Source organism: Carassius auratus, chromosome 9, assembly GCF_003368295.1.
Source record: "Carassius auratus strain Wakin chromosome 9, ASM336829v1, whole genome shotgun sequence".
Lineage (NCBI taxonomy): Eukaryota > Metazoa > Chordata > Actinopteri > Cypriniformes > Cyprinidae > Carassius > Carassius auratus.
In genome coordinates, this window is record NC_039251.1 from 28872751 (window position 1) to 28900286 (window position 27536).

General features: G+C 40.0%; 2 protein-coding genes across 4 annotated transcripts in view; one reads left to right on the plus strand and one right to left on the minus strand.

The window, feature by feature from the left end:
- On the plus strand, positions 1-25377 carry tmprss3a (transmembrane serine protease 3a). Its single transcript, XM_026272425.1, has 15 exons — positions 1-136; positions 1630-1896; positions 2034-2161; positions 2958-3192; positions 3625-3729; positions 7007-7117; positions 7210-7333; positions 7954-8082; positions 12270-12316; positions 13355-13520; positions 13601-13770; positions 20120-20215; positions 23531-23673; positions 23875-24027; positions 24401-25377. Exons 3-15 carry the CDS (start codon positions 2054-2056, stop codon positions 24443-24445), a joined length of 1632 nt encoding a protein of 543 aa, XP_026128210.1. The 5' UTR covers positions 1-136; positions 1630-1896; positions 2034-2053; the 3' UTR covers positions 24446-25377.
- The window catches only part of pknox1.1 (pbx/knotted 1 homeobox 1.1), a 10429-nt gene continuing 7709 nt past the window's right edge, over positions 24817-27536 (minus strand). For 2 of the 3 annotated variants that reach the window (XM_026272429.1, XM_026272428.1), the window contains exons 6-10: positions 27350-27447; positions 27130-27258; positions 26957-27033; positions 26240-26400; positions 25953-26143 (exon numbers count right to left, since the gene is read on the minus strand). In XM_026272429.1, the coding sequence (XP_026128214.1) occupies positions 25953-26143; positions 26240-26400; positions 26957-27033; positions 27130-27258; positions 27350-27447 (656 nt within the window). Of the gene's footprint in view, positions 26144-26239; positions 26401-26956; positions 27034-27129; positions 27259-27349; positions 27448-27536 lie in introns of all 3 variants that reach the window. The other variant, XM_026272427.1, reaches the window with a different exon arrangement.

A 27536-nucleotide genomic window follows, 5' to 3' on the forward strand; every position in this document is an offset into this window, starting at 1 on the left:
TGCACAGATGAAGAAACACATTAAATTACAAGCAACAGGGAAAGTCACGGAGCCTTTGAAAAAAGTCATTGGAGCGACTGCAGTGGATATTTCTGTTTGTCACATGACACTGTATTTTGTGTCATAAATAATTAGTGTAAGTGCATTTGGCAAACATCCCAGTACTTGATGAATTTTTTATACTAGTAGCAGACTAAGAGTAATCCATCATCTTACCTTTTGTCATAATAACCTTTAACACAGAGCTGCACGGATGACATATGTGGTTTGACAACTGAACAAATAATAGCTGCTTGTCTGTCTATCAGACTGTCTATATATATAACCCTCTATAAATATGTGTTGCTTAAAAACAGAATGAATGTTCCAGCACACCATTTGAAATACTACCTTACTACTGACTGAATACTGTATAGTATACAATGTATTTTTTAAGTAGGTGACATAAAATTGAAACAAGAAACAGTTTGAGACCATATGCTACATTGTTGCATAGCTTTAATAGCATGATTCTGATGAAAAAAAGCTATTCTTTAATATTGAGAACAATTTTTTGTACTTTATCTTAATTGTTATCCTTGGTGTGAAAAGGCCTTAAGACATGAAAGATAAATAGTTGGAGAAACAGGATAGTCTTCCAGAGCTCTCCAACCTCAACAGCTTTAAAAACACTACCTGACAGAAACAAGCATATACACTCCCCTTACATTAATAATCATTCATAATATACCAGTTCAAATGCTGTCTTAGGGTATGACTACACGTCAACAATGTACTAAGAGTGGAAACTTTTTTTCCTGTGCATTTTTCAAAAGTTTTTGCATACAGGAGCAACACAGTCAAAACAATCTTTTTTTAATTTATTTTTAGAAGATGATGCATGATGGGGTAAACTAGGCCTCAAATAAAGCTTTGTTTTGTGTGTGCAAAGGGCACTAAGACTGCAAGTGTAACACTTTTAAAGTTTACACACAGACAATAAACTTGCACTTTGAAACCTTTTTTCAAAGGTTTGTGTTTTAATGCCCCAAAAATGCCACTGCATAAAACATCTTCAATCTTCAGTTTAAAATGTTACTGTGTAAATGTCCCTTCATTATGTTGACTCCATCAGAGAGGAGCAGGCCGGTGGTGCCTGTAAATCACCTGTGATACAGGTCTAGGTGTGTTTGCACAGGTGTTGCTCATAAGCAACGGCCTCGTTCCCCTCCCACGTTTCTCAGCCTGCCATGTAGAGCTGTAATCGGGCCATAAAAGTTAGGCCCGAGAGGACCCGAGCCCGACAGGTTTCGGCCCGAGCCCGACAAGTACATTTTGATTGACAGCTTTTTTAAAGCCCGAACCCGTTTACAGCCCGACATTATTCAAATGTGAAAAACAAAAATCCATATACTGTACATTATTGTTGTTCCTTTCTGAAACGTGTCGATTTTTACAAAGCTTATCATTCTGAAAAACCAGTATACACTGATTGGCCAGCTATCCAGTGCTCCAAAGCGGTATTCAAGAGAGTGTGGATTTATTGTGTTTTAAGGGCACAGTGCTTTGGCATTTTTAAGAGCTTAAAATCTATCTTTTCTCTATCTTCTATCTTTTCTCTATCTTCATATCTGTCCCCTTTTTTTAAAGGCCCTCCAGTCACCTCTGCATCAGGGCCATATGTCTCTCTGTAAGCTGAGCTGTATTGAGGGAGTCATTGGGTGATCTGATCCCCTCTCACGATGACACGACTTCTCAGCATTGAAACCGATCAGATGTCCCTCTTTCCCACTAAGAGTCTGTCTCAGTAGGTAATAGTGAGAGTTAAGAAGACAAGAAGAGACAAAAAATGAACAGATCAACACAAAGAACAAGTTTCAAGCTAATCAGACAAGATGGACTTTATAACTCTATTAGGTAAATTAGACAAGTGTTATTTGTTTGGTCAATTATGTTATTGTACTATACTACAATCTACCTTGCTTACTTTTCTTCTACTTCTTCTTCTCCCAGTCAAATCTGAAATTAACTGCATATGTTTGGGTGCTGATTAGATGAGTGTTTGAAGTAAGTCATGGCTAATCCAGAGGAGCTGGAGTCTGCAGCAGGTGTAGATGCTGGGGCTGATATAAATGGAGGATCTATTATTCCCTGTAGAGAAACAACACAAGCAGATGGTCAGGTAAGATCACAGGGCAACTCATTTATGTTTGCATATACCAGTGAGGCTCTAATTATCCTATCGGCCATATGGACTGAAAAAAAAAGTGTAGGATTTACTTTTCACTCAGCTAGTGAATTGTGAATTCCACAAATAAACAGTAATGAACACATTAAACATGACATTTTGATGTAAAAAGACTGGAATGGTATTTTCTTGTAAAATGTGCTTCAGTTATCTTTTTTACAGTGTAGTATAATTCTTAGATCTCACCTTTGATCATGATTAATTGTTTTTGATTTGCTGAATTAGGATAAATTTATTTCAAAATAATGTAAATACTGACATCAATGACAAAACAAATGGAGAGCATTTTCTTCTCCCTTTTACATTTTAGAATTTTTGTATTAACATTTTAATTTTTTAGTTTTGTAGTCCCACTTGAGAACCATGTACAAAATTTACTCAGTTCATTGAATATAAAATATAAAAATAAAAAATAAACTTAAAAACAAATTTGAAATGTTGTCTTGGCTTGAAGTGCTAATATTAATACAACTAGAAATTAAAATATAAAATAGAAACAGAAATATATATATATATATTTTAAAACAAAGAACACAAAATGACCAAATCAAAAGTATAAAAATAAAATCTACTTCAATATATAAATAAATACAATAGGATTTTAAAGAAAAAAAGGGCCATTATCCATTTTTTTAAGAATAAAATAAAAATACTTTCTATGAAACATTTGTATAAATGATAATTAAGGAAGAATACTGATTCACTTTTGAGTCTTCATGTTTCCACACAGGGTACAACCGAACAGATATATCCTGAGAAAATAGAGGTGGTCTCTGTAACTGAGAATGACATTCCTTCTGTGGATACCCCAACCCTGCACAATACCAGTCCGCTGGACAGTTCAAGTGCCAGTCCTGCACCAGATGACAGCACCGTCAAACCAACCAAAGACCCCCTCACAGAAACCCCTTCAGCCCAGCCCAGCCTTTCAATGCCAGTTACCAAAGTACAGCCTTTTGTTACAGGTAACAATAAACATAATCAAAATGTGCATTTCATGTTGCACATAGTTTTCTCCTGATATTGACTTACAGAAAGAAAGAAAAAAACACACAAGCAGCATTAGCACAGTTTATGGCTGTGTGGTTTATAATTACATTAATCATTTCAAAATTCTACATACTCCTTCAGTAATGCTGTCAGAAGCATTAGCAAACTCACTCAAAAACATTTTAGTCTTGCAATACATCTAAACTAATTAAGTTTGTTGCAGTCTAGTATTTGCACTACATAGTCAAATTAAAATACACAGAGATTCTGTATGTTTCTGTAGCTCAACTGGTAATACATGATGAAAACATCAACAAGTACATATCGATAAAAAGTGTCTGCTAAATGTATACATATGAATCTCTCTAATTTCATGCATGTCATCACTTCATGAAACTGATTTCAAGAGGATAAGACACTTAGGGGGAGATGGTTTGCACGCAGGATGGAGATACTTATTGGGGCCTGTGTCCTGCTCATCCTCACTATTGTGCTTGGAATTGGATTGGGCGGTGAGTAAATGTCTTTAGTGAGTTTTCAAAACACCCAGAGATGTACAGTAACACTTTACTGGGTTTTGGAAAGTAATATTCTACTTGATTAAAAATATGAGCTCATCATGAGAGATGTTCCTTTGGTACCATGTTACATACGTAACCCTCGTTTCCTGATGGAGGGAACAGAGACGTTATGTCGAATGACATATGGGGTCTCACTTGGGAGGCCATAAGAGAAAACGCCAATGAAAATTGGATAGTGGATTTGGCATACCTTTCCCACTCCCCGTGCCTTCGGGTATAAATAGGTGACAGGTGCATCCACTCTTCAGTTTTTATGTTGAGAAACCGAGAACTTGTCTCCTCCGGTGGCAGTGATTGCAGGTTCACCACCTGGTCAACCTTGAGCACGTATCCAGGCCAGGGTCTCAGGACAACGTGAGAGTAGGCCAGACCGAACACAAGGCCCTCTCCACTTACCGAAAATGCTTGGAGGTCCCTGACCCTCTTGATGGAAGTGAGTGTGATCAGGAGCACTGTCTTGAGAGACAGGAACTTCAGCTCAACTGAATCAAGCGGCTCAAAGGGATCCCTATGAAGTCAAGCCAGGACAATAGAGAGGTCCCAGTAGGGTATCAGGGGTGTCCTAGGAGAACCGCTGGTGGCAAATCACTTAAGTCTGCCGCATCCCATCTAGAAGCCACACATGGAGGTTCGAAAGATCTGGACATTGGTGCCATATGCCACAAGGAGAGCCCAAAGGGGAAGGCCTTGTACTGCCATGCCTGACTTTTGAATGCAAAGCACAGAAACAGTCTGTGGTGAGGGAGGATCAAGACATGAAAGTATGCATCCTTCAGGTCAATTGCTGCAAACCAATCCTGGGCTTGAACGCATTTGATAATACGTTTCTGCATTAACATCTTGAACGGGAGCTTGTGCAAGGCCCTATTCAAAACTCGTACCTTGAAGTAAGGGCTGTAAAACTCCTTCCTTGTCTCAGCTGGAGGGACAGACTCAATTGCATCCTTTGCCAGCAGGACAGCAATCTCCTTGTGCAAGACAGAGGCATCCCGAACTGCCACCAAAGTCGGGGAGGTTGCTGGGTGAACAGAATCGCTTAGCCAAGTTGAACTGTCCGAATGAGCCAATGGGACAGTGTGGGCAGCGCAAGCCACACCCCCAAACTCCGTACGAGTGGCACCAAAGTGACAGTAAATGCACCTACAGTGGTGCAGCTATGGGGAGTCATGTTGGATGGCCCAGAAAACACTTGTTCTAAGTACAAAAGTTCCTTTATTCCAAGAGGAACTGGCCAGAGACGCATGGAAAAGCATTGCATCTCTGAACAAAAACCTCTCGGCCTCTGGTAAAAGCGGGATCCTTGAGTAAGAATGAGGAAGGCAGTCATTCAAGTGTGAATGGTCTCAGTCTGCTTTTACATTGCCAAGAACTGCTGGGCAAAGTCCTCGACCTGTGTTGCCGAACAAGACAGCTTTGTTGACATCTCTCATCTCAGCCAGGTTTAGCCAGGAATGGCGCTCCTGGACCACTAAAGTGGCACATTCCAGAGGGACCATGCTGTGACTTTCGACTGCCCTGAAGTCAGTCCCCGTGCACAGCTCCTGCATCAACCTCGAGTCGGTATCACCCTCACGCATTGCTTTTGGTGCCTTGGCTTGATGTACCTGCAGGATAGCCATGGCGTTTAGGGCAGAGGCAGTTTGGCCCTCAGCACTGTAAGCTTTGGCAGTGAGAGCCGCCAACAGCTTAAAGGCTTTGGGCGGGAGATGCAGACGATTCCTCCAAGTGCACGGCAACTGCTCTCTCCACCTGGGGAATGTCCACATACCCCCTGCAGACACTGCCCAGGTGCTGAAGACAATGCTCGTGAACATCAACCGGGGACATGAAACAACCACATCCAGAAAAACACGATTGGACGACACAGCATCTTGAAAAAGAAGATACAGACCGCTTTACTCTACTGTCACACCAACCAGGAACAGCTCTTTATGAACACAAAGATGACTGGCTTTGTGGCAAATAGATAACATTGACTAATCAGCTCCGAAGTAAAAATCTGAAGAGTGGATGCACCTATCGCCTATTTACTATATACCCATAGGCACAGGGAGTGGTTCAGGTATGCAAAATTCACTAGCCAATTTTCATTGGCGTTTCCTCTTAAACTCAGAGATGATTGGCCTCCAAAGTGAGACCCCATATGTAATTCGACATAACATGTTAGTGACCGACAGATAGGGAACTGTTATTGGGAACCATATACTTTACAGAAGTTTAGATTAGTACGGCTTGGAAATATGGCAAGGTGGGTGGATGGGAAGCTGGAGGAACCCTATATTGTAACAAAAACTTCTTATTACTGTGTTTCCAAAAAGTCAGTGTAAAACAATATTAAAAATGTCTTCGGAGTTTGTCACACCACAGAAAACTGGATTATTAACCAACCAGGGAAATTTTATGTATTTTTAGTGTTGGGGAGTGGCGATCTTCAGTGGCTCCAGTGCATCATCAAAACATGATTTCAGGGCCACCCAAAAAATCTGAAAGCAAAAATGATAAGAAACTTATTAAAGGTGCAGTCAGAAACAAAAGTACAATAAACAGTGATTAACCAAAATACTAATTTAGCTTATAAATATTTGTAACAACATTAGGATCAGTAGATTATTGTAATTTTACCTTTTTTTGTGTGTGTAAAATATCCCTTTAAACTCTTACATATTCTACCTAACAGAGATTCCAGCAACCCAACACTCATCTATGCCATTTTTTCTGTTATACAATTTAATATCAGTTATTCAGTTATCAGTTAGGTTCTTTTCTAACGAGCTGCTTTAATTTACTTTAAGTCAGTGTAGATTAAGATAGCATATATTTGCTTTTACTTAAGTATGACAACTGAAAACGTTATACAACATAGAACACACCCTTAGCAAAGATGAACATACTCAACTGCATTGAAATATTAACCGATTCGACTGGATTAGATTACACAACCCAGAGGCTACAAACCTTCATAAGATGTCTCATACTCAGGTTACACAATACAATACAGGCTTTATAGCCTTAAAGTGGTGATGTTTGGCTGTTATATTTGTGAGTCATTGAGCAATGAAACAATTGATGGAAGGATTTACTTGCAGTGTATTGTGTCTCTGTTATGTTTCAATGAAAGATAAATGCATGTAATTTAATAAATGCTTAATAAAAGATAAATGCATGTAATTTAATAAATGCATATTTAATTCTCTTATTTCCACTTTAGTTGGGTTAAGCTGTACAGGGAAGTTTCGATGTGCCTCTGGGTGCGTAAGCATGTCTGCACAGTGTGATGGGCACTTTGATTGTGCACACGGAGAAGATGAGCTGAGCTGTGGTGAGCACCAGCACACTTAACATTAGCATTAACGTTCATTGCTGTTGTTGAATGTTTCTGTTCCTATGTCAAGTGTCTATCTGCCTGTGCAGTGCGTCTGAGTGGAAAGAGCTCTGTACTTCAGGTGCTCATTGAAGGCACCTGGAGGACTGTTTGTGCAGAGAACTGGGACTCTGAGCTTTCTCTCTCCGCTTGCAAACAGCTCGGATATCTGAGGTAATGAATGCCTTCAGGTCTTGACTGAAACACCCTCCTTTAAACAACTTTCCTCAAAATTTTTGTCTGATCTTGCTCATGGAATGCAACCTCTCTTAAACACAGCAGAAACATCTAATCAAGGGCTTTAGGCATACTGGAAACTTCCAGGCATGCAGGTGTGTCAGGGGAGGATGCTAGTCCACCAGCCACACCTCTCTTTATGTGATGGAATTAACATACCAACCCAGCATGTGAAAACAGCATAATCGTGACCTAATCATTAGGTGTGGACTCAAAACTAGGAATTCTGTATATAAATCAAGACACAAAGCTTGTGCTGACTTATTAGGTTCTGCACTTTTATGGGCAGCACCACCTATAGAAATATGTAATAACCCATTCTGACTATAGCTCTTTCTTAGCTTTTAGCACCAGACTCAACACAGACCTTTCAAACTATAAATATTTTAAACTTTCGGGTGAGATTTTGTTATCCAATGAAAACTTTCTAAACATGACAAAGACATTTGATAGAGATTGTGATACATGGATATTTGATGCTACACTGCCCACTACCAGTATGCTAATGCTGATATCATAACATCAGGTTTTAATACATTTCTTCTTCTCTCTGTTAGATATGTGGAGTCAAAAGCTCTTCCTCTGTCCTCTATTGAGCAGGACTTCCAAAGTAACCTGGTGTCAATAAGTATGAACAACACAAATGTCCAGCAGGCCATCAAGATACACAATATCACCAGTTTCAGGTATAACATACCCTCTTCACAATTACAGTGTTTGCAAAGCAGCAGTATTCTAAAAAAAAAATATCCTGATCTTTGCAGAAACTTTCACATTTGTTCTTGTACAGATCACTTTCAAGCAACAAAGTTCAGTTCCAACCCTCCTTAAGACTCTCTTGCCTTGTCCAAATACCCACACCTAAGGACTTGGCCACTTGAGAGCACGTGCGTGCAATAGGAAGTAAGTGCGCAAGTGTGTCCAGATCTTAAAAACGCCAAAGTGCAGTGCCCTTAAAGGGATAGTTCACCCAAAAATTAAGATTTAATGTTTATCTGCTTACCCACAGTGCATCCAAGTTGTAGGTGACAACTTGGTGTTGTTTCTTTAGTGGAACACAAAGTGTGATTTTTAAAACAAAACATTGCAGTCTGTTAGCCATATAATTCAAGTGGATGAGAATCACGGCTAAAATATACAAGTAATCTAAAAAAAACAAACATACACAAACAAAACCCTGTGGCTCGTGATGATACATTGATGTGTGAAGACACAAAATGATCGGCCTGTGCAAGAAACTGAACAGTAGGCCTAGTCTATTTATATTGTTTTTCAACTCTGATGCACTGCAATGCCTGAACTGTATGAGCGGCACCTCCTCAAAACACAGCCTGCATGTGAGACGTCTTCTTCATTTTGTTTACAGTGGATCACAGACTTATAATTGCATTACCACCGCCCTTTCTCTCAAACTGAACATTGACACTCTATTTACAATCTCAATTAGGAGTGTCAAAGGTCCACTTGAGAGCAGACTGCAACGGTTTGTTTTAAAAATCTTGGTTTGTGTTCTACTGAAAAAACAAAGTCACCTACACCTTGGATGCCCTGGGGGTAAGCAGATAAACATTACATTTTAATTTTCGTGTGTACTATCCCTTTAACACACAATAAATCCACAATCCAAAACAGTATTCAAGGCTTCGTGTATCCCATCATGCATCATGTTGTGGAAATAAATTGCGAGACTTTTTGCTAAGATCACGAGAGGTCACGGAAACCTTCCAATTTAACTTAAATATTAATAATAATTAGATATTACATTTAATTGGCTAGTAAAACAAAGTGCTACATGTTTTGTTGAAGCAAAGGTGAGTAGCCTATATTTATTTTGGACATAATTTGCAACTAATTTTTATCACTAGAAGCACCAGAAATTAAAGTATGTCCAATCAGGTAATGAAAAGTTGTACACACACTTGTGGTCTTCATCCTCACTTGAACACTTGGGCCAACTACAGGAAATGCGTCATATAAGTCAAGTGATTATGTGCAAAGCCCGCAAGTATGGGTATTTGGACAAGGCGTCTGTCTAATTATCTAGTGTCCTGGGGTGTTCCTAATTGCTGCTTCAGGTGTGTTTGATCAGGGTTGGAACTGAATTTAGGTGCAAGTTCAAGCTCATCGATGCGAAACGTTTTGCTACGGTTTCTGGTTTGAACAAAATGTTTCCTGCAAATGGCGTGCAACAGGGTTTGACATACGTTTTCTCTCGTTTGGTGGGTGTGACAAAAATGTCAACCCAATCAGCAGCAACATGTATATAAACCATGTGGTATTAAAGAGACAGCTAGAGCAAGTTTATTGTTTGCACGTTTATTTACATTATTTACATTACATTAAGTCTGTCTAAATATCATTTAGTAATTGCAATGTCTTCTGGTCCATATCCTTTCCTTAGGAAGGTGTGTAAGGCACTGATTATTGTAACATAAAAATACTAGTTTTGCTATTGTAGCCTATTGTGGAGTGACACTTTCATAAACATTTCTATACTCCTTTAAATAATAGTAAATATATAAGTAATGATAGGCCTAATGCTCACAATAAAAATAACAAGGTCATATAGATCAAAACACAGTCTCGGAGATAAGAAGTGAATTACTCTTCACCTGACAGGTTCGTCTTTTCATCCTAATTTCCTTTTGTCGGGGCTGAATGCAGCCCAGCACTAGTGTAGATCTCCAGAAACAGGAGGGAACATTCGCGACTTAAAGTGAGCTCACATGGGCAACATCTGAGTAGCTAGGCTATTTTTTGAATAAGTAATACATTTGCTATGTTGGACACTTGGACACCCTGGAGCCACAATGGGGTCAGAAACGTATCCATTCACCTTGCATTAGAGGAGGCAGTTCAAATTAAATAAAAAAAACAATATAGGCTAGCTTTATTCAAAAAGCAAACTTGAGGAACTTGTTGTGTTTCTTAATGATCTGGATGCAGAATACGCAACCTTAGATCGATGGTCACAAACAAATCTCTGGTTGAAATAGAGACAGGATGAACTTCTGTGTCAGCATCTTGAAACAGCTTACAAGCACAAGATTTAGGTGTGTCAAATCCAATCAAATGTAAATTATTCACACTAGAAATTAAAGGGTTATTTCCAAAATGGGTAGTCACCATAGAAGCTGGATGATGTAATCATATGACTGACTGATTGTTCCTTGTAAGGCCCTGAGACTACTGAGTTGCGAGAAAAACCTATGAACAAACCGGCACCAACCACAGAAGTGGGAGCATGGATGTCAAAATAGACCCTGCACCGAAATGCTACAAGTGGCAGAACAGCTGACCGAGAGGCAAAAACACTTATAGGTTGTCCACATTCATGCAAAAGTTCAAGATCGATGCAACAGCACAGCTGACAAGAACAGAGTATTTACTCATGCAAACCACAGCTTGGTAGCATGAAGAGCTCAACGTTTATAGCACAACATAATGTATGTTGCAGTCACATAATGCAGCCAGTCATGTGGGGCAAGTGTTGGTAGCAGAAGCATCGTGAATCAATCACATGAAGAACGCTGACCAGCTTGCTATGCTAAGAAAATACTCTTACACATGTACTCATTTATACACAGTAGCTCTGCTCAGTGCATCTCAGTTGGAATGAAAATAATAAATAGTTAGTCTTGCAAATAGTATTGGTAGCAAGAAGTGCCAAAAAACATGTTGCACATCAAATGTGTTGAAAAACTCCTCGGGGCCAGTTCATTGAACAGAGTTCACTGTGTTTGGTAGCATGAAGTGCATGAAACCCATAGTGCATGACAAAACATCAGTTGTGAAACTCAGGGACCCCGCCTAAAAGCAGTCACATGAAACGAGTTAGAAGCGTAAGCCCCAAATCAATGTGCATGCCTACATTAATGCAGTGCAGAAGTAGAGAGAGACAGGAAAAGACCCTGCTCACTCTGCAGTCTGAATCACTATGGCATTAAGAGATAAACAGCTTGCCATAGGAATTTACTCTAGATATGTGAACTCACCAACTCATTTGTTCTAGCTCAAAGCAGCAGCAGAGCTGAAAGAAATATTATAAGAGGGGAAGACTACTATGGTATAGATCATAGTGCATGACAAACAACTACTACAGGACTCCCAGAGTCTGCACCTAAAAGCAATACGCAAAACAAGAATAAGAAGCAATGGCACCAAATCAATGCAGTTCCTGCATTAGTGCAGTGGAGAAGTAGAGAGAGTGTTCAAATGTATTCATACACTTCGGAAAACTCATTGTGTAGAGGAGTAAACCGTTCTATAAAATAGTTGGCTCAGAACAATGATTGACTTTGGTCAATTTGATCATGTATACATCCCATTAGGGACATTTTTCACACAGAGCACAGCCTTTAGAAATTACTTCTTACATTATTTCTGTACATTGTTACATTGCTTTTGTACTATTTTTGAACAAGAGTGCCATCTATTCAGAGCGGTTCCTCTGAACACTTTGCATACTTCAAGTGCTTGAAACACCCTTTTACACTCTTTTAATGTAATGCTATCACAGCTGCTATGCTTTTTATTTCTGTCAAGCACAGGAGATTAGTATAATTCCACAAAATCTTAAAGTCAGATATAATTAATGTGGTGTAGATTTACTCAGCATGCATAAACTGATCCATTTCTGTCAGAATTTTCTCACTTCCAATAATACAAGCTCTTTTGATTTTCTTTCTTCCATGGAACACAAAAGGAAGTCAAATTAGTCATATGGTACCTATTCCTTATGTTTTCTAATAACAGACCAACTGTATTCTTTTTTTCTCAAAGCAAAAGTGGTTTTAGATTAATTAAGCCCTAGAATGGCATACCATTTCTTAACCATCTACGTCTATAATTTTGTTGACTTCTCTATCCCTAGTAAAACCCAGTGCAGTCTGGGGATGATAACATCACTTAAGTGCATAGGTAAGTCATATCAAACTTTTGATGGTTTACAGGTGCAGTTACATGAGCAAAATTACTCTGAAAAACTGTCATGAGAGTAGTGATGCATGAAGCACAGCTCACACAAAAGTCATTTTCAAACGAAACAGCTTTTAGCCAGTCAATGTGATGCTTCTAAAAATCTGCCTTGATATGTTCCTTAATTACATAGCTTATGTTCTTCATTCCCACTCTAAGATCAATATTCAATATTAATATTCAAGATTGTTCACAATCCTAATGTTTAAAATACATACATTTAAAATGATACAGATTAATGGATGTAAAATTAAAACTCTTGTTAGGTATGTTAAAGGTATTTTATCTTTGTTAATTACAATTATTTTACACCAAATTAACAGGACATTTGCGTAATATCATTAAAATTAGGTTAACTACATGACGTAAAGACTCCAGACTTTTTCAGTCTTCTAGAAAAAGCAGGTCACCCTCATGTTGGCGCCACCATGTTGACGTCACATAATCAGGTGTGTTGACTCATTATTAAGCATTAAAAATAATGTTTAATAGTTTCATTCACATGCCTCAGCCTGTATGCAATTCACCTTCCTAGACTTTGATATTAAGCATGGCAACCTTAATTAAAAAAAACCTCATACATCCAGGCCAATAGGTGTCAGTTTAGAGTTCAAAGTTAAAACTATATTAATAAATGTAACTTTTAATCTTACATTTCTGACATTCTTCGTTGCAATTGCTTGCAAAAGTTTATATCTCACAGTTCAGATATATATCATTTTCATAAATTATAAATGTGCAATTTTGAGTTTAGATCTGGGTTTATTTCTCACAATTATGACTTTTTATTCATTTCTCAGAATTGTGGAAAAAAAAAATATTTTTTTTATTTTGTGGTGGAAAATAAGCTTCCATACCTTTAAGTGTTTCTGAACATAATTAATTTAATAGATGAACACTTTCTAAACTATACATTGCAAGTGTGAAAAAACATATCATATCAGTGACTAATGAGCAAACATTTGATCTATTTCTGCATAGCTTGTGGTTCCAGACCTAAGTTGAATGCTCGTATAGTAGGCGGTAACCTTTCGGTTGAGGGTCAGTTCCCCTGGCAGGTGAGCCTGCACTTTCAGAACGAGCACCTGTGTGGAGGCTCCATTATATCATCTCGCTGGATAGTGACTGCTGCACACTGTGTATACGGGTGAGTTTAACATGTCCTCATGAAACAATATTCAGATAGCCACATGGAAATTATCAAAAAATCTGCTGCTTTCCATGCAGGTTTGCATACCCTGTGCTGTGGAACGTCTATGTGGGTTTGATTGACCAACCGGTCAATACAGTGCAGTCTCTCGCAGTGGAGAAGATAATTTATCACAGTCGCTACAGACCTAAGGGCTTGGACCATGATATAGCTCTGATGAAACTGGTGCAGCCCCTCAGCTTCAATGGTACCTTTTGCGAAAGGGGTTCTTTTACATTTAATCATACATTATTAAAATTAAACGTTTTATCTGTTAACCGTAACTGTTACCTGAGCTAACGAAAAGTTTTATTTGAATTATAAATTGTTTTATTTTGAAATTGTTACATTTTATTAGTCAACAAAGATGAATTAATATTGTACCAAATGTATTTCTCATTGTTAATGTTAGTTTAGGCATTGCCAAACATTAACTAAAGTTTATTGTATGCAAAACATTACTTTAGAAGATGGGGCTTCACAGATGATCTCATAATCAAGTGTCTTAGTTCACATTGAAAGGAGAGTAGATATCGAGGACCGTAGAAATGAACGCATCTGCAAATATACGGTCCGTTGTGGAGAAAAGTATCTAGCACAATGTTTTGTTTTGTTTTTTTCCACAAAGAATGCATCTATTTAGCGGATCAAACACTGTACCTATGGTAGCTATCACGTTTTGCTCAGAAATTTCTAATCTATAAATCCATCACCGATGGTCTGGTTTAATTCGTAAGCGGTTACCGTATTTTTCGAACTATAAGTCGCACCTGAGTATAAGTCGCATCAGTCCAAAATACATCATGATGAGGAAAAAACATATATAAGTCGCAATGGACTATAAGTCGCATTTAATTAGAACCAAGAACCAAGAGAAAACATTACCGTCTACAGCCACGAGAGGGTGCTATATGCTGCTCAGTGTAGGCTACAGGAGAACTGAGCACCATAGAGCGCCCTCTCGCGGCTGGAGACGGTAATGTTTTATCTTGGTTCATGTCAAATTAATTTTGATAAATAAGTCGCACCTGACTATAAGTCGCAGGACCTGCCAAACTATGAAAAAAAGTGTGACTTATAGTCCGGAAAATACGGTAGGCTACTTAGGCTACATTTAATTTGGGAAATCCAATATATACTTTTTAAATTCTGAAGGAGGTTTGTTTCACTATTTTCAAATTCAACTTTCAAATTTAACACTATTTTCAAACACTTGCGTTCTCACATAATTGTGGGTGGGACTAACATAAACTGACCAATCTTTATCAATCTGGGTGGGCCACAGCCAAAAATGGGGGGGCCGTTGCCCACCTGTGCCCACCCACGAGACAAAAATGAATAAAACCCATTACAAACAAGGCATTTGTAGCATCCAGTGGGGACATAATTAGGGATTATAATGACTTATACTGTCCTTTTTTCATGTTTCATTGCATCGTGCCACATAAACATAAAAGCATGTCTGCATTTGTGATCGGAGAAATGACAGAAAGCAAGTGCTACTCTACACTGCTCAAAGTTCATGTTTGAATCAACAGTGGCAAATCCAGAGTCAGAACAGCCGGCAGATCAGGAAACAGTTTTCCATAAAATGCGCTGCACACATCTGAATATTTGGGTTGAGCTGTTCTGGAACAGTGTTGTAAATACAACTTAACCACTGATTTCTAACCGTGTCCTCTTTTGGAAGACCAAACAAAGTAGCTTCACTTTCACAATGAAACAACATGATGGCTGCGGAGGCAGCAACAATAAAGTTACTCCTTCTTTCTTCGTGTGAACATTTAGGCAGCGTTATGCAAATTTTCCTACATCATGACGTTGACGTGGGGCAGTGTTTAAACGAGGCATTTTAGGAGGGCGTGGACCAGTCTTAACTTTTATAAAAAAATATCTCTTTGGCTTTGAGACTTTAGTCTTTGCAACTTCAGGGATCTGCACAAACAGCTTGTAAAAATCCAAAGAGAAAGGAAAACTTGAAATCGCATCATATGACCCCTTTAAAGGGGTCATGAACTTGCCTCTCGTTTTTTTTTTTTTTTTTACTTTTCTATCAGGTACACTTATAGTGTTATCAATATTTTAACACTACATATGTGAATCAGTGGAGGAAACTAAACAGGCAGTGATGCAGAAGCTTGCATTGATCTTAATCTGTCGTTTTGGCAGATGGCCTTCAATTTAAGCTGTTTTTAGACTAACAACAAAGCTTTTAGTTCTGAATCATACAGGGTGTTTATATAGTACAATGACCTTATATGTCAAAAGATCAGGGTGTTGTGTTCTACCATTAGGTTTTCGGGGGTTACGAAGGGGTTAAATTTTGCAAGATTACATGACTAATCTGCGTGACATGGCGCGCTCATGCAATTATAGGACACTTCAAGATCAGATTGTTCGTGATCAGTTTATTGAAGGCATACTATGTGACAAGACTCGAGAAAAACTGTTATTAGAACAGTTATTAGACGAATTGACACAAAACCAAGCAGTTGTAATTGCACAGCAAGTGGAGGCTGCTCTGGAATGCTCAACACTACTTGCTGATGCGCGCCTCCTTGTGGACGTTTCCACGCAACAGTTGTGATCTTCCTGCCATTCAGGCCACTGCCATTTACCCACAGAAAACACTGCAGATAGCAATGAAGGTTTTCCATTGCAGCTTGCACAGTTACAGAGAAACCAACACAGTTTGAGCTTCTGTGGCAACTGTGGCTCCAGTTTGCAAAATTCAAAAGCCCAAAATTGCCCTGCACGTGGACAGACATGCAGGAAGTGTCTTAAAAAAATCACTTTGCCAAAGTTTGCCAGTCGGCTCCTGCTACACAAGCAGCACGGAGGTTTCTCTCACCTGTCCGTAATGACTACACTGAGATAAGGCATGTATCATCTGGCCAGGCAGCTTTTAGGACGTGTACTGTGCTGCTGGAGGAGGTAAGCCTTCCACTCCTGATGGATACGGCAGCAGCGGCATCGTTGCTTAATGCCAGTACGTATCACAAGTTTTTCTCACATCTGCCATTACAACAGCCCTGCACTTCCCTCTGTGGATATGACAGCTCTAAGATTGTGATGCTCGGCGTTCTACGGGTCTCAGTACGTTATGGCTCTAAACATCTGCCATCATTTCCCTTCTACATTACTGAGCGGGGAGCCAACCTTCTTGGACTTGATCTATTTACAAGCTTGGGATTCACACTTCGAGATAAAAAAAGGGCTCTGATATCCAACATGTCACCTCCACCTGGCAACAGAGATGGTCATCACTGTTCGACGGACTGGGCTGCCTTACAACATTCACCCATAGGCCGCCGGTCATACAGCCCCTGCGCAGAATTCCCCTAGCCCTGCGGGAAGAAGTTACTGCGGAGCTTCAAATGATACTGGACATGGGAATTATTGAGCCGTTCAATGCATCTCCCTGGATTTCTAACCTGGTCATTGCAAAAAAAAATTGTGAGGAATACGAGTATGTGTTGACCTGCGCTCTGTAAATAAGGCGGTTATCCCAGACAAGTACCCCTTACCCACAGCTGAGGAGCTCACTGCTTACTTCTATAGTTCAACAGTCTTCTCAAAACTGGACCTGCGCCAAGGTTATCTGCAGGTGCCACTTCACCCTTCTAGCAGAGATCTCACAGCATTTGTCACACACGCTGGGGTATTTCGATATACTCGTATGCCGTTTGGCCTAAGCTCTGCCCCCAGCTGCTTTCAAAAGGTAATGACCACCATTTTGGCTGGAATTCCCGGAGTTGGAGTATTCCTGGATGATATAGTAGTCCATGCGCCAGATGTCCAGACCCATAACGACCGTCTCAGCAGGGTGGCCAGTGCTCTCATGGCACATAACCTTACATTAAATGGAGAGAAAATGCACTTTTGCAGCCTCAGCCATAGACTTTGTTGGGTACCGCCTCACGTCTAGGGGCATCACCCCTCTTCAGTCAAATATTGAGGCGATACACAGAATCCCAGAGCCCACCTCTTCCTCACAGGTGGTCTCATTTCTGGGCATGATGGCCTATTAACTTCGTTTCTTGCCTCAGTACTCCCAAACCACGGCACCCCTTCGCCAGTTACTAAAGAAAGAAGAGCCATGGAACTGGACTAGTGCATGCTCCGAGGCCGTCAGAACACTAAAGTCCCAGCTTACCACTCCTCCTGTCTTAGCTCACTTCAATCCCGATAGTCATCCTATCGTCACCTGTGATGCCTCCACACAGGCACTGGGAGCAGTGCTGTCGCAGATGCAGTATGGAGTGGAAAGACCTATAGCATTTGTCTCCAGAGCTTTGACGCCCACGGAACAGCGCTACTCTGTAGGTGAACGTGAGGCCCTTGCTTGTGTCTGGGCAACTGAACGATGGCATTTCTTTCTCTATGGTTGGCATTTCACTCTACGCATGGACCATCAGGCTCTGACCACACTCTTGTCGGCCTCTGGCTCAGGTCATAAACCCCTGCGTCTGCACAGATGGGGTGAGCGTCTAAGGCAGTATGACTATCAACTCAAGTTCACGCCAGGGAGGGATAACGTTGTTGCTGATCTGCTATCTCGATCAATTGAGGCCAATTCGCCAGGAAATTATGACATGGAGTCAGACCTCATTCAGATGCTACACACACCTCTGCAAGAATCGGTCTCCTTGGAGCAGTTGCAGAGGGAGTCCAAGTGTGACCCCACACTTACAACACTGTGCACATATATACGCTCAGGATGGCCAGCACGGGTGCCCGAGGAGCTAAAACCTTTTGCTAAAGTACAAAATGAGCTGTCATGTTGGGGCGATGTGTGTGTCTCTAGAGGCCTGTGTACAGTGGTGCCACGCAGCCTGCGCGCACGCGTCTTATCAATGGCGCATGAGGGGCACTTGGGTATTGTAAAGTTTAAGCAAAGATGCCGGGACCTGGTTTGGTGGCCAGGCATTGATCGTGACATTGAAGGACTGGTCAGAGATTGTGAACCATGTCTACTCAGTGGAAAGACTGGACAACCGGTCTCACCCCCTTTGCAGCCTGTTCCATAGCCATCTCACCCATGGGAGCACCTTCAGCTTTACATCTGTGGGAAAATTCATGGCCATGGCGTTCCCCACCATCAGCGCTTTCTGGTGGTCGTGTATGATCTCCATTCTAAATGGCCTGAGGTAATACCAGCCGGGACAGTTACAACACAGACCATCACTCAGATACTGGAGAGTCTGTTCGCTCGCTGGGACATGCCCCGTGCCATCACTACTGACAATGGGCCACAGTTTACCTCTGCAGACTTCTCCAATTTCCTGTGCAGTAAAGGAATTAAGCATTTCCATGCCGCACTCTACCATCCCCAGGCAAATGGTGGGGTTGAAAGATTCAATCAAAGCCTTAAGAATGGCATTCGTGCACACCAGGCCCAGGGGTATACATTCCAAACAGCACTCAACTTAACGCTTATGCATTACAGAGCTAGCCAGCACACCACCACTCAGGCCTCTCCTGCTCTGCTTATGCTTGGCCGAGAGATGGACTTGCCATTGGACAGACTGGGACCACAGGAATTGTCAGCTACAGCCTCAGACAGCACCTGGGCAGCAGCCAAAGCTGCTGTAACTTCAAACCAGAGGCGAATGAAGGCCAACTTTGACAGAAGACACAAGGCCAAACCTAGTAAGATAACAGTTCTAGACTGGTTTCGAGTCCAGAGACCACACCGTAGCAATAAAATGGCATCGTTTTGGTCTGAACCCCTCCAGGTGGATTGTCAGTTAGGGCCTGCCACATTCTTGTTGAGCGATGGTTCTCTCTGGAATGCTAGCAGACTGCGGAAAGTGCCAAACCCTTTCAACTCACACATGTGCTCACAAACAAAGGAGCTTAGTTGAGGGCCAACACACAGCTCGGTTTTTGCACCACCGTCACCACTGCCAGTACAACCACGGGCAGGCCGAGTGCATCAAGGTTCCCCTGTCAGGGTGGTCCCGCATCAATCTCCACCAGCTGTGGGGCCTCAACCTCTTTATCCACTGCCTGATGGGAATCAGGAGGGCCCAGAAGTGCCACAGTCAACAGTAACTGAGAGTCGGCCGATTCGAGCAAGAGCTCGTCCCACATACCTAAAGGACTTTATCACAGAGTTTAATGCTTAGGTGTTTGGTCATTTTCTATGGTTACAGCTTGAGAGAGCACAGTTTTGTTCTTTGAAGGGGGGGGGGGGGGATGTTGTGTTCTACCATTAGGCTATCGGGGGTTACGAAGGGGTTAAGTTTTGCCTGCTGTTTTACACAAGCGTGTGAGTGAGTGGGAGAACTAGTAAAGTGATTATCCGTTCAGCCGTGTGTGCTTCATGTTTAATGGCTAACTGAAATACCAACATAACACAGGGTAATTTTGGTTTCTCATTTCATGACCCATTTAAAATGGAAAGTTGTTCTGAAGAACCAGAATGGTTGAGGTTTATTTCACAAGCTAGCAAATTGACTTTTAGTCTTATCTTAATAAGTTACATTCTCCATGCTCTTTTTGCATTCACTGTGACAAATGGCTTATCACCATTTTAGTTTATTTTTTTTCAGGTTTTGTGGAGCCTATTTGTCTGCCGAACTTTGGGGAGGAGTTTGAGGATGGTAAAATGTGCTGGATCTCAGGATGGGGTGCCACAGATGATGGAGGTGAGTCTGGGAATTCAAAGGCCATTACACACCAAACAGACATCGAGGAACTATGGCTTCAAGAGCTATGATGATGCCTTGCTTATGTACGGGCCAAAAAGTTGGGCTTGAACACACCAAAGATTACAGCCAATGGACAACTAGCACATATGTTTTTCTGACTGTGTGAAAGGAAATAACTCTCACTGCCAATAGGTGGCAGTCCTTGTACTTTCAAAAAAGGACAGTGAAACCTGGTTGTCAAATATACAAAGCAGCGCTTGATTACCAATTTGTATATGAATCATGTTGATCAGTTTATCTTCGCTTTGGATGGTCTTTACAAAATGTAAAGTTTGAAGACCCTTCCGTTTGTGCTGTCTTGACGTTGATATTTGCTTAAATGGACATATCACACACAGTTTCTGCCGATCTCATGTACCTAGAGTAGTATTGCATCATTCATATCTAACGATAGTCTTTAGTTTTGTCAGATTAATAAAAGACAGTTACAGCTTTCTACTTCTTTCTGAAAACAGTCAAGCTTCTGGAGGCATGCTGTGGGTGGAGTTAAAGAGTCACAAGCTTCCGCGTAGCGATTACTTGCAAGATGTGACTTCAACATAATTCCCTTAATGCTTGGTACTTTGGAAAGCTTAATGAGGATGTGAATGTTTTTTATTAAGTTGATATCTCATAATTGGGGTAATAATGATATGGTGCTAACACAACTTTATACGAACCCTGAAGAAGTGTCTTTGGCACAGTAAAACGCTGTCATATGTCTAATTGTTTTTTTTTATTATTTGTATTTTGTAATTTGAGATTTTGGACTTTGCATTCCAACTCTTTAGCTTTGTGGGCAGTTGTGGCCTACTGTTTAGAGAGTTGTCCTTGTATCCCAAAGGTCAGGGGTTTGACTCTCGGTACCAGCATGGATTGTAGGTGGGTGGAGTGAATAACATTGATATAAATTAAAACAACACCTCCCCTCTTACCTTTCGGATGCAGCACATGTTTATAACAGTAATCTTGGGGGGTAGACTCATTTAAAATAATGTAGTCATCAGGTTTTAGCAAGTTTTCTGTCAAACAGAACACATCAAGATTATGACCAGTGAGCATTTTATTTACAAAAATTGTTTCGTAGAAAGGGACCTGATATTCAATAAGCTAAGCTTTATCATTTGTTTATCCATATTGCATCTGTTTTTTATTTGTTGAACCTCAATTAAATTGTTACTCTTAAATTGGTTTGGACGTTTTTTGTATTTTCTAGTTCGGGGAACAGACACAGTCACTATAGTGTGATATCTAGGTGAAAGAGTCTCTAAGTGCTGAGAATTAACTGACTTTCATGAGTTCACGCTTACATATAATTTGCTGAGGTATGGTATGCGTATTTGGCGTGCTGTCCGGGGAAGGGCTCCGAGCTCGGGAATGGCCCGAACCTAGAGTACCCCACCTTCCCCGTCTAGTTGTAAAGTGAACTCGAAGTGAGGAGATGGGGTGGAGGAGGGATGCTGATAACATTTAGTTTAGTGTATACCTGACAAAAGCTGAAGGTCCAATCCAAGTGATCTTTCTCACCAAGTGTCCAATGATTCAACATTTCAACGATTACATTTTTTGGGGAAGTCGTGGCCTAATGGTTAGAATTTAACACCTAACCCTAAGGTTGTGGGTTTGAGTCTCGGGCCGGCAATACCACGACTGAGGTGCCCTTGAGCAAGGCACCGAACCCCCAACTGCTCCCCAGGCACTGCAGCATAAATGTAATGTAAAATTGTAATTCACTTTGATAAGAGCAATGTAGCTTTACTACAAAAATACAGCAAGATTTTTAAAGTCTACTACACAGAATGATGAATGTGCACTATGTACATCAGCTTTGTTAATGTTTTATTCAATTAATGAAGGTGTGCAATGGTGTAATTTTTGTCAATTGTACATTACATGGGCTATACAAAGTGTGCAACCACACAGGGCCTCACAGGGACCACTTTGTGAACAGAGAGAGAATCATGAATTCACTGAGGTGGACAGCACCGTGAAAAAGATTCAGGAATGGACCGTGGGTGCCCACATCTTCTAACTCGCACTGAGCCTCGTTCCAAGTTTGTGACAGCCCTGACAATACTTTTATATCTGTACATTGCAACTTGGCTCCTAAATGATGACAAATATTGTTTTTTTTTTCTGCATCTTTCATTAAAATCTTTCTGCTTGTTATAAAAATAAATTTTGTGAGAACAAAGATATTTTGGATGTATTTCAGTGGAGAAATCTGTTTGGTAACACTTTACTTAAAGCCTTGTATAATGCATTTAAAACAGTTATTAAAGGGTATTTCTTCCGCATCTTATCCAAAGCCTCTTTTGGTAGCTCCAAAACATCATTATAAAGCTGGTAATGGAGGCTTGAGCCATTGATCGCATTCTAATGCATTTATTATTAATGAAGTTATTAGAAAGAGAGCGGGAGAGAAAGAAAGAGAGGGCTTGTGTGAATTAGGCTACCACTGTGTGTCTCTAAACAGCGCTATCTTGTTGCTAGTGAGAAATGTCATGTGCAGCAAGTGGCTAACTGATAACATTGTCAGGGCAGCGCTGACAACACCTTCTTGTGCAAACTGTGTGACAGTTATTACAGTTAACTATGCTTCGTGATATATAACTGTCAAGAGAGATGCCTGGAACCACGTTCGCAGTGAGTTTCCCAGAAAAGAATTGCACACCTCATAGCCTTCTTCAGCCAATCAGATTCAAGCATTCAACGGACCCATAGTATAATGCAATATAATCATTCATAATGTTTTCAAAATTGTTTTGTCATGTTTTGTCATGAATAATACATTATTTAAAATGCATAGTGTAAAAATGAATTGATAAGTGTTATAACGTATTAACTGTGGTTGCGATTATTCATGAGAATGTACAATGCATTATAAGGTGCATTACAAGGCAAAATTAATATATTAATACTACTTTATAATTCATTATACATTAAGGCTTTAAGTGAAGTGTTATGTTTTTGCCCCCAGAATCTTGTAACTGAAGCTCAAGATAACCAGCCAAATACTCATACCCTTGGGGTAAACAGGAAGTCCAGGCCACAAACAACCAGTGTGGTCATGTTTAGATCAGTCATGGCCATTCAGATGAACAGACTGCAGTTCTGTTTAGTGCAAAACAATAAAACTACAGTCGTAGTTCTTGTGTTGCTGCAACTTCAGAGTGAAATATGCATAGCCACCAAAAAAAAAAAAAAAATAGAACACATTAAGTTTGTAAAATGACCCACATGGAGATCAAATGTCCTGTTGTTTTCTATTAGGTGAAGGGAGTGTTTCGCTGCTTTCAGCAAGAGTGCCCCTGATCTCTACAAAAGCCTGCAGTCAGCCAGAAGTTTACCAAGGTTATATATCACCAGGCATGATCTGCGCAGGATACTTAGATGGGGGAACAGACTCCTGCCAGGTACAACATTTTCATGCGCATCAAATTACACCTAATTTATATACTCTCTAAGTCTATAATAAGCATTGGTTATTAGAATAAGACAAAATACTGATTAACACTGGAATATTACTGTGCAAGTCAACATAAAACACTACAGGTAGGCTACAATACAATAACACAATTTTACAATAACAAAGTTTTTATCTATGTTGGTATCAGGGTGACAGTGGTGGTCCATTAGCTTGTGAGGATTCCTTCACCTGGAAATTGGTGGGAGCCACGAGCTGGGGGGAAGGCTGTGCAGAAAAGAACAAACCTGGGGTTTACACGCGTATCACACAGTCCCTCACCTGGATACATCTGCAGATGGAGGTCAGAATATGATCATGTCTGTCTGTGAACTTATGAGACAAGGATGTTGTGAGTTTTGTCAAAACAGCTATTTATCAAGGAGACTGTCTCCTTTTTAATAATTTCCCATATTTGTTTGCTTCATTAAATGGTTGCAATATTGTGATTCATTTCTTAAAACAACAAATGTATAAGAAAATACCAGAACCGAGGGAGCCAGAAAAGTGGATGCTTGCACTGTGGGAAAATGTCATTAGAAAAGCTATTTTTGTGAAAGGTCATGTAGGAAGGACATTCTTATCACGAGATATCAGGAGTTATCCTAATGATTCAGTGACCTCTTGTGGTTTGAAACGAAAAAATAAAACCATTTTCTTTGCCTCTTTTCATACAGAGAGAAGAAATACTTCATCCCTCTGCTACCAGCTCTGATTATTGAGACGTACAGCTTAATTATGGGAAATGCAACATCATGGAACTGAATCCAGGCGGACTCCACAAAAAAAACCAAAGCCTGTCCCAAGCTGCACCTGTCACTGTATGTCATATAGAAGCACAGCGCAAGAAATCATTATATTACATACACTCAAATCTGAAAAAGTTTTATTTGGTGTAAGTAGTCTTATACAGTACTTGCTATTGTATTAAGAAATACCTGCCAAAGACTCCTCTGATGTGTCATGAATGATAAAATACACAAATATTTCCAGAGACACGCAAGTGACAGTGTGCTTACATCTAATATGCAATAAATATGGAGGAAAAAAGGACAAAGACCCCATCCATGCAGAAAGTATTTTCACTGTTGCAAACATTGTAAAGGCTTTAATGTTATACTGTTGTAGTGTTTACAGTCTTTAAATAATTGTTTAAAAAAAACAGCACACAATAGACAACATTTAAGGTCAAATGGTGGGGCAAAATATGCAGACTTGACCTTTATTTCATTTTAATATGGACATTTTATGCCATAATTACCAAAGCATCTTTAATAACTCTGATTGTTAAGGGAAGCTTTGTACACGTTAGATCAAACTACATTAACCTACATAGCAAAAACAAGAGGTCCCTCTGAAACGAAGGAACATCTTCAGCATAAGGATGAAGAATACTGGAAGAGACTTTGATTGAACTCATCTTACTACATTTAATCAACATTTCAGGCTTTCTGTGCTTATCAGCGGAATAGTAAAAAAAAAAAAAAAAAAAAATTACGAATATGCAAGGCATTTTGTATGCGAGTGTTAAAACCAATTTACATTTTTAAAAATGGTTTACCCAACATTTTTTTCTAAAAAACTTTTGTCATCCTCTGAAAACAGGGCAGATAGTATAGTTTATGTACATAAATATTCCCTATAAAACACAAACAAAAAAAAAAGAAAGAAAAACACTTTTTACAACGTTCATATATAAAAAATAATCATCTCTTTTCTCAAACTGTCTTGGAGCCTCTCTAAAAGCGTGAGCATACTGAAGAAAACACGAACATGCAGTGGGAATAAAACCAGCACGACGACACACTCTTAAAATCTTGGCATTCAAACGAGTTAATATAGAAAACTAAATCATTACAAACATTCACTAAAGAAGCTTAAAAATCTTTCTCTGCGTTCCACTGTTGCAACCTTCTTGAAGGAACAGAAGTCTCTATATAAAAGTGCATGCACCTGCACGTCTACATAATAAAAACACGTGCTGAAATGCAACTCCTCGCACACAGCATCTTTCAGTAACGTTGTGCTCTCTGTAAACTGTTTGTGTGTGTTTGTGTAACATAGAGGCCAACATACAGTACTCTTAATTTTTTTTTCTTTGTAGTGCACAAGTATCAGTCAGCTATGCTGAAAGTCTATGAGGGGACTGGATCTCATGCCACAAGTGTCATGTGCAAGTTTTCCAATGTAAATGTAAGCATGCAGTGTGTGACCTGCGATCCATCGGTCTTAGTCGCTAATATCTAAATCCAACCCGGGCATGTTAGCAGATGACAAATCAGCCTCATCTTCATTGCCGCTTTCCTCTGATTCATCCTCGCTGTGATTTCCCATCATGACTTGCTGCATGGAGAGAGTTGCTCCATCTGATGAAAGCGCCTGGAAGCCATCGACGTTCATCCCCACTGTAACCATACTACCTGCACACAATCACAATACATATATTCCACTGTCAAAAACCAGTCTATGAAAATCTGTAATATAAAACGGAAAGTGCTGTAAAAGCACATTATTACCGTCTGGCATTATGAGCTGCTGCTGGGTTCCAGACGAGGCGATGGAATCAGACCAGAAGCGGTGTAGCGGGCGGCTCGGAGCGGTCTTCTTCTTGCTTTTGGCCATCTCTGAGTTGACATCCAGCATTGGCTGCAAGATCCGTCTTCGAGCATTAATAAACCTACAGGACAAACCCAGACAATATTTTGTATCCATTAACAGATTTGATCTATTATGTGGCTGATTTCAGTTGTTGATTTCATGAATGTATTTTACAACAATACAACAATATGTGTACATTTTCCCAGATTTTAGACTTCTTCACTTTTATTTGTAAATAAAATATTTCACTAGATTTGATCAAATTATTGTCCACCCGTGATTTTTCTAGAATCTAGTATAGTACATTTTGCTGCTGAATTATCCACTAAACCTAGTTTATAAAAGTATTTTTTGTCATAGATTTTGATTATATATTTTTTAATTTGTTATTTTTCATTAAAATGAAGTTCGTATATGTAGTAGTTTATGATTAACACAAAAGAGTGATGATCAGTTCAACACAGAGAAGCATAGAGATTCTACACTGATGTATAGAAAAAAAACCTGTGCTGGTATCATTTTGGATGGGTGTTGGCAGATATTCAGAAATTTGGTTATCGGATCGGATCTGAAAAAATGGTATCGTTGCGTTGCATCCCTACGATCTACTTCGTGTTCTTGCTGGATTTACTTACCAGTTGTTGACCTGGAGTAAAGTCAGGTTTGTTTGAGTTGCAATCTGCTTTTTCTCTTCCTCAGTGGGATAAGGATGCTAAACAAAGAAGATAAACAGTGGAGTGTTTAAAAATGTCTATCAGGTACAACAAAACTGCACAGAATGACTTTCAAAGGTTGTTTGCCTACTAACCGCAATGTGCTGGAAGAGCCAGGAGCGCATGACACTGGTAGCCTGTTTGGGGAGAACACCACGCTTGTTTTTAGGTGAGTTATCATCTCCCCCAAAGAAACTTAAGTCCTGGTTGAGCTGAAGCTGGAGCTGCAGGAAGTAGAAAGAGTCACTGGTCATTGAGACTGTGAGTAAACATGTTTGTGTGTGCTACTGTGCTCTGCTGGAGTAACATCCAAACCTGTGAGTTCTGGATGTGTATGGTTCCAGGTGAGATGGCTTGTGTCACCACTTGTCCCTGTGGTGTGACTACTGTCACCGGCTGATATACTGCATTACCTGCACAGAAAAATATTTGTATTTATTTTTTATCTGAGGAACCATCATTCCAACCAAATAGTCAATGATGCCAATTATATTGAAAAGGT

Bases quoted from the DNA above. Each gene is read 5' to 3' on its own strand.
- tmprss3a (XM_026272425.1), top strand. From the start codon at position 2,054: ATGGCTAATCCAGAGGAGCTGGAGTCTGCAGCAGGTGTAGATGCTGGG. The intron at 3,730-7,006 runs GTGAGTAAATGT...TTTCCACTTTAG, and splicing joins GCTTGGAATTGGATTGGGCG to TTGGGTTAAGCTGTACAGGG. The intron at 8,083-12,269 runs GTATAACATACC...CTCTATCCCTAG, and splicing joins CACAATATCACCAGTTTCAG to TAAAACCCAGTGCAGTCTGG.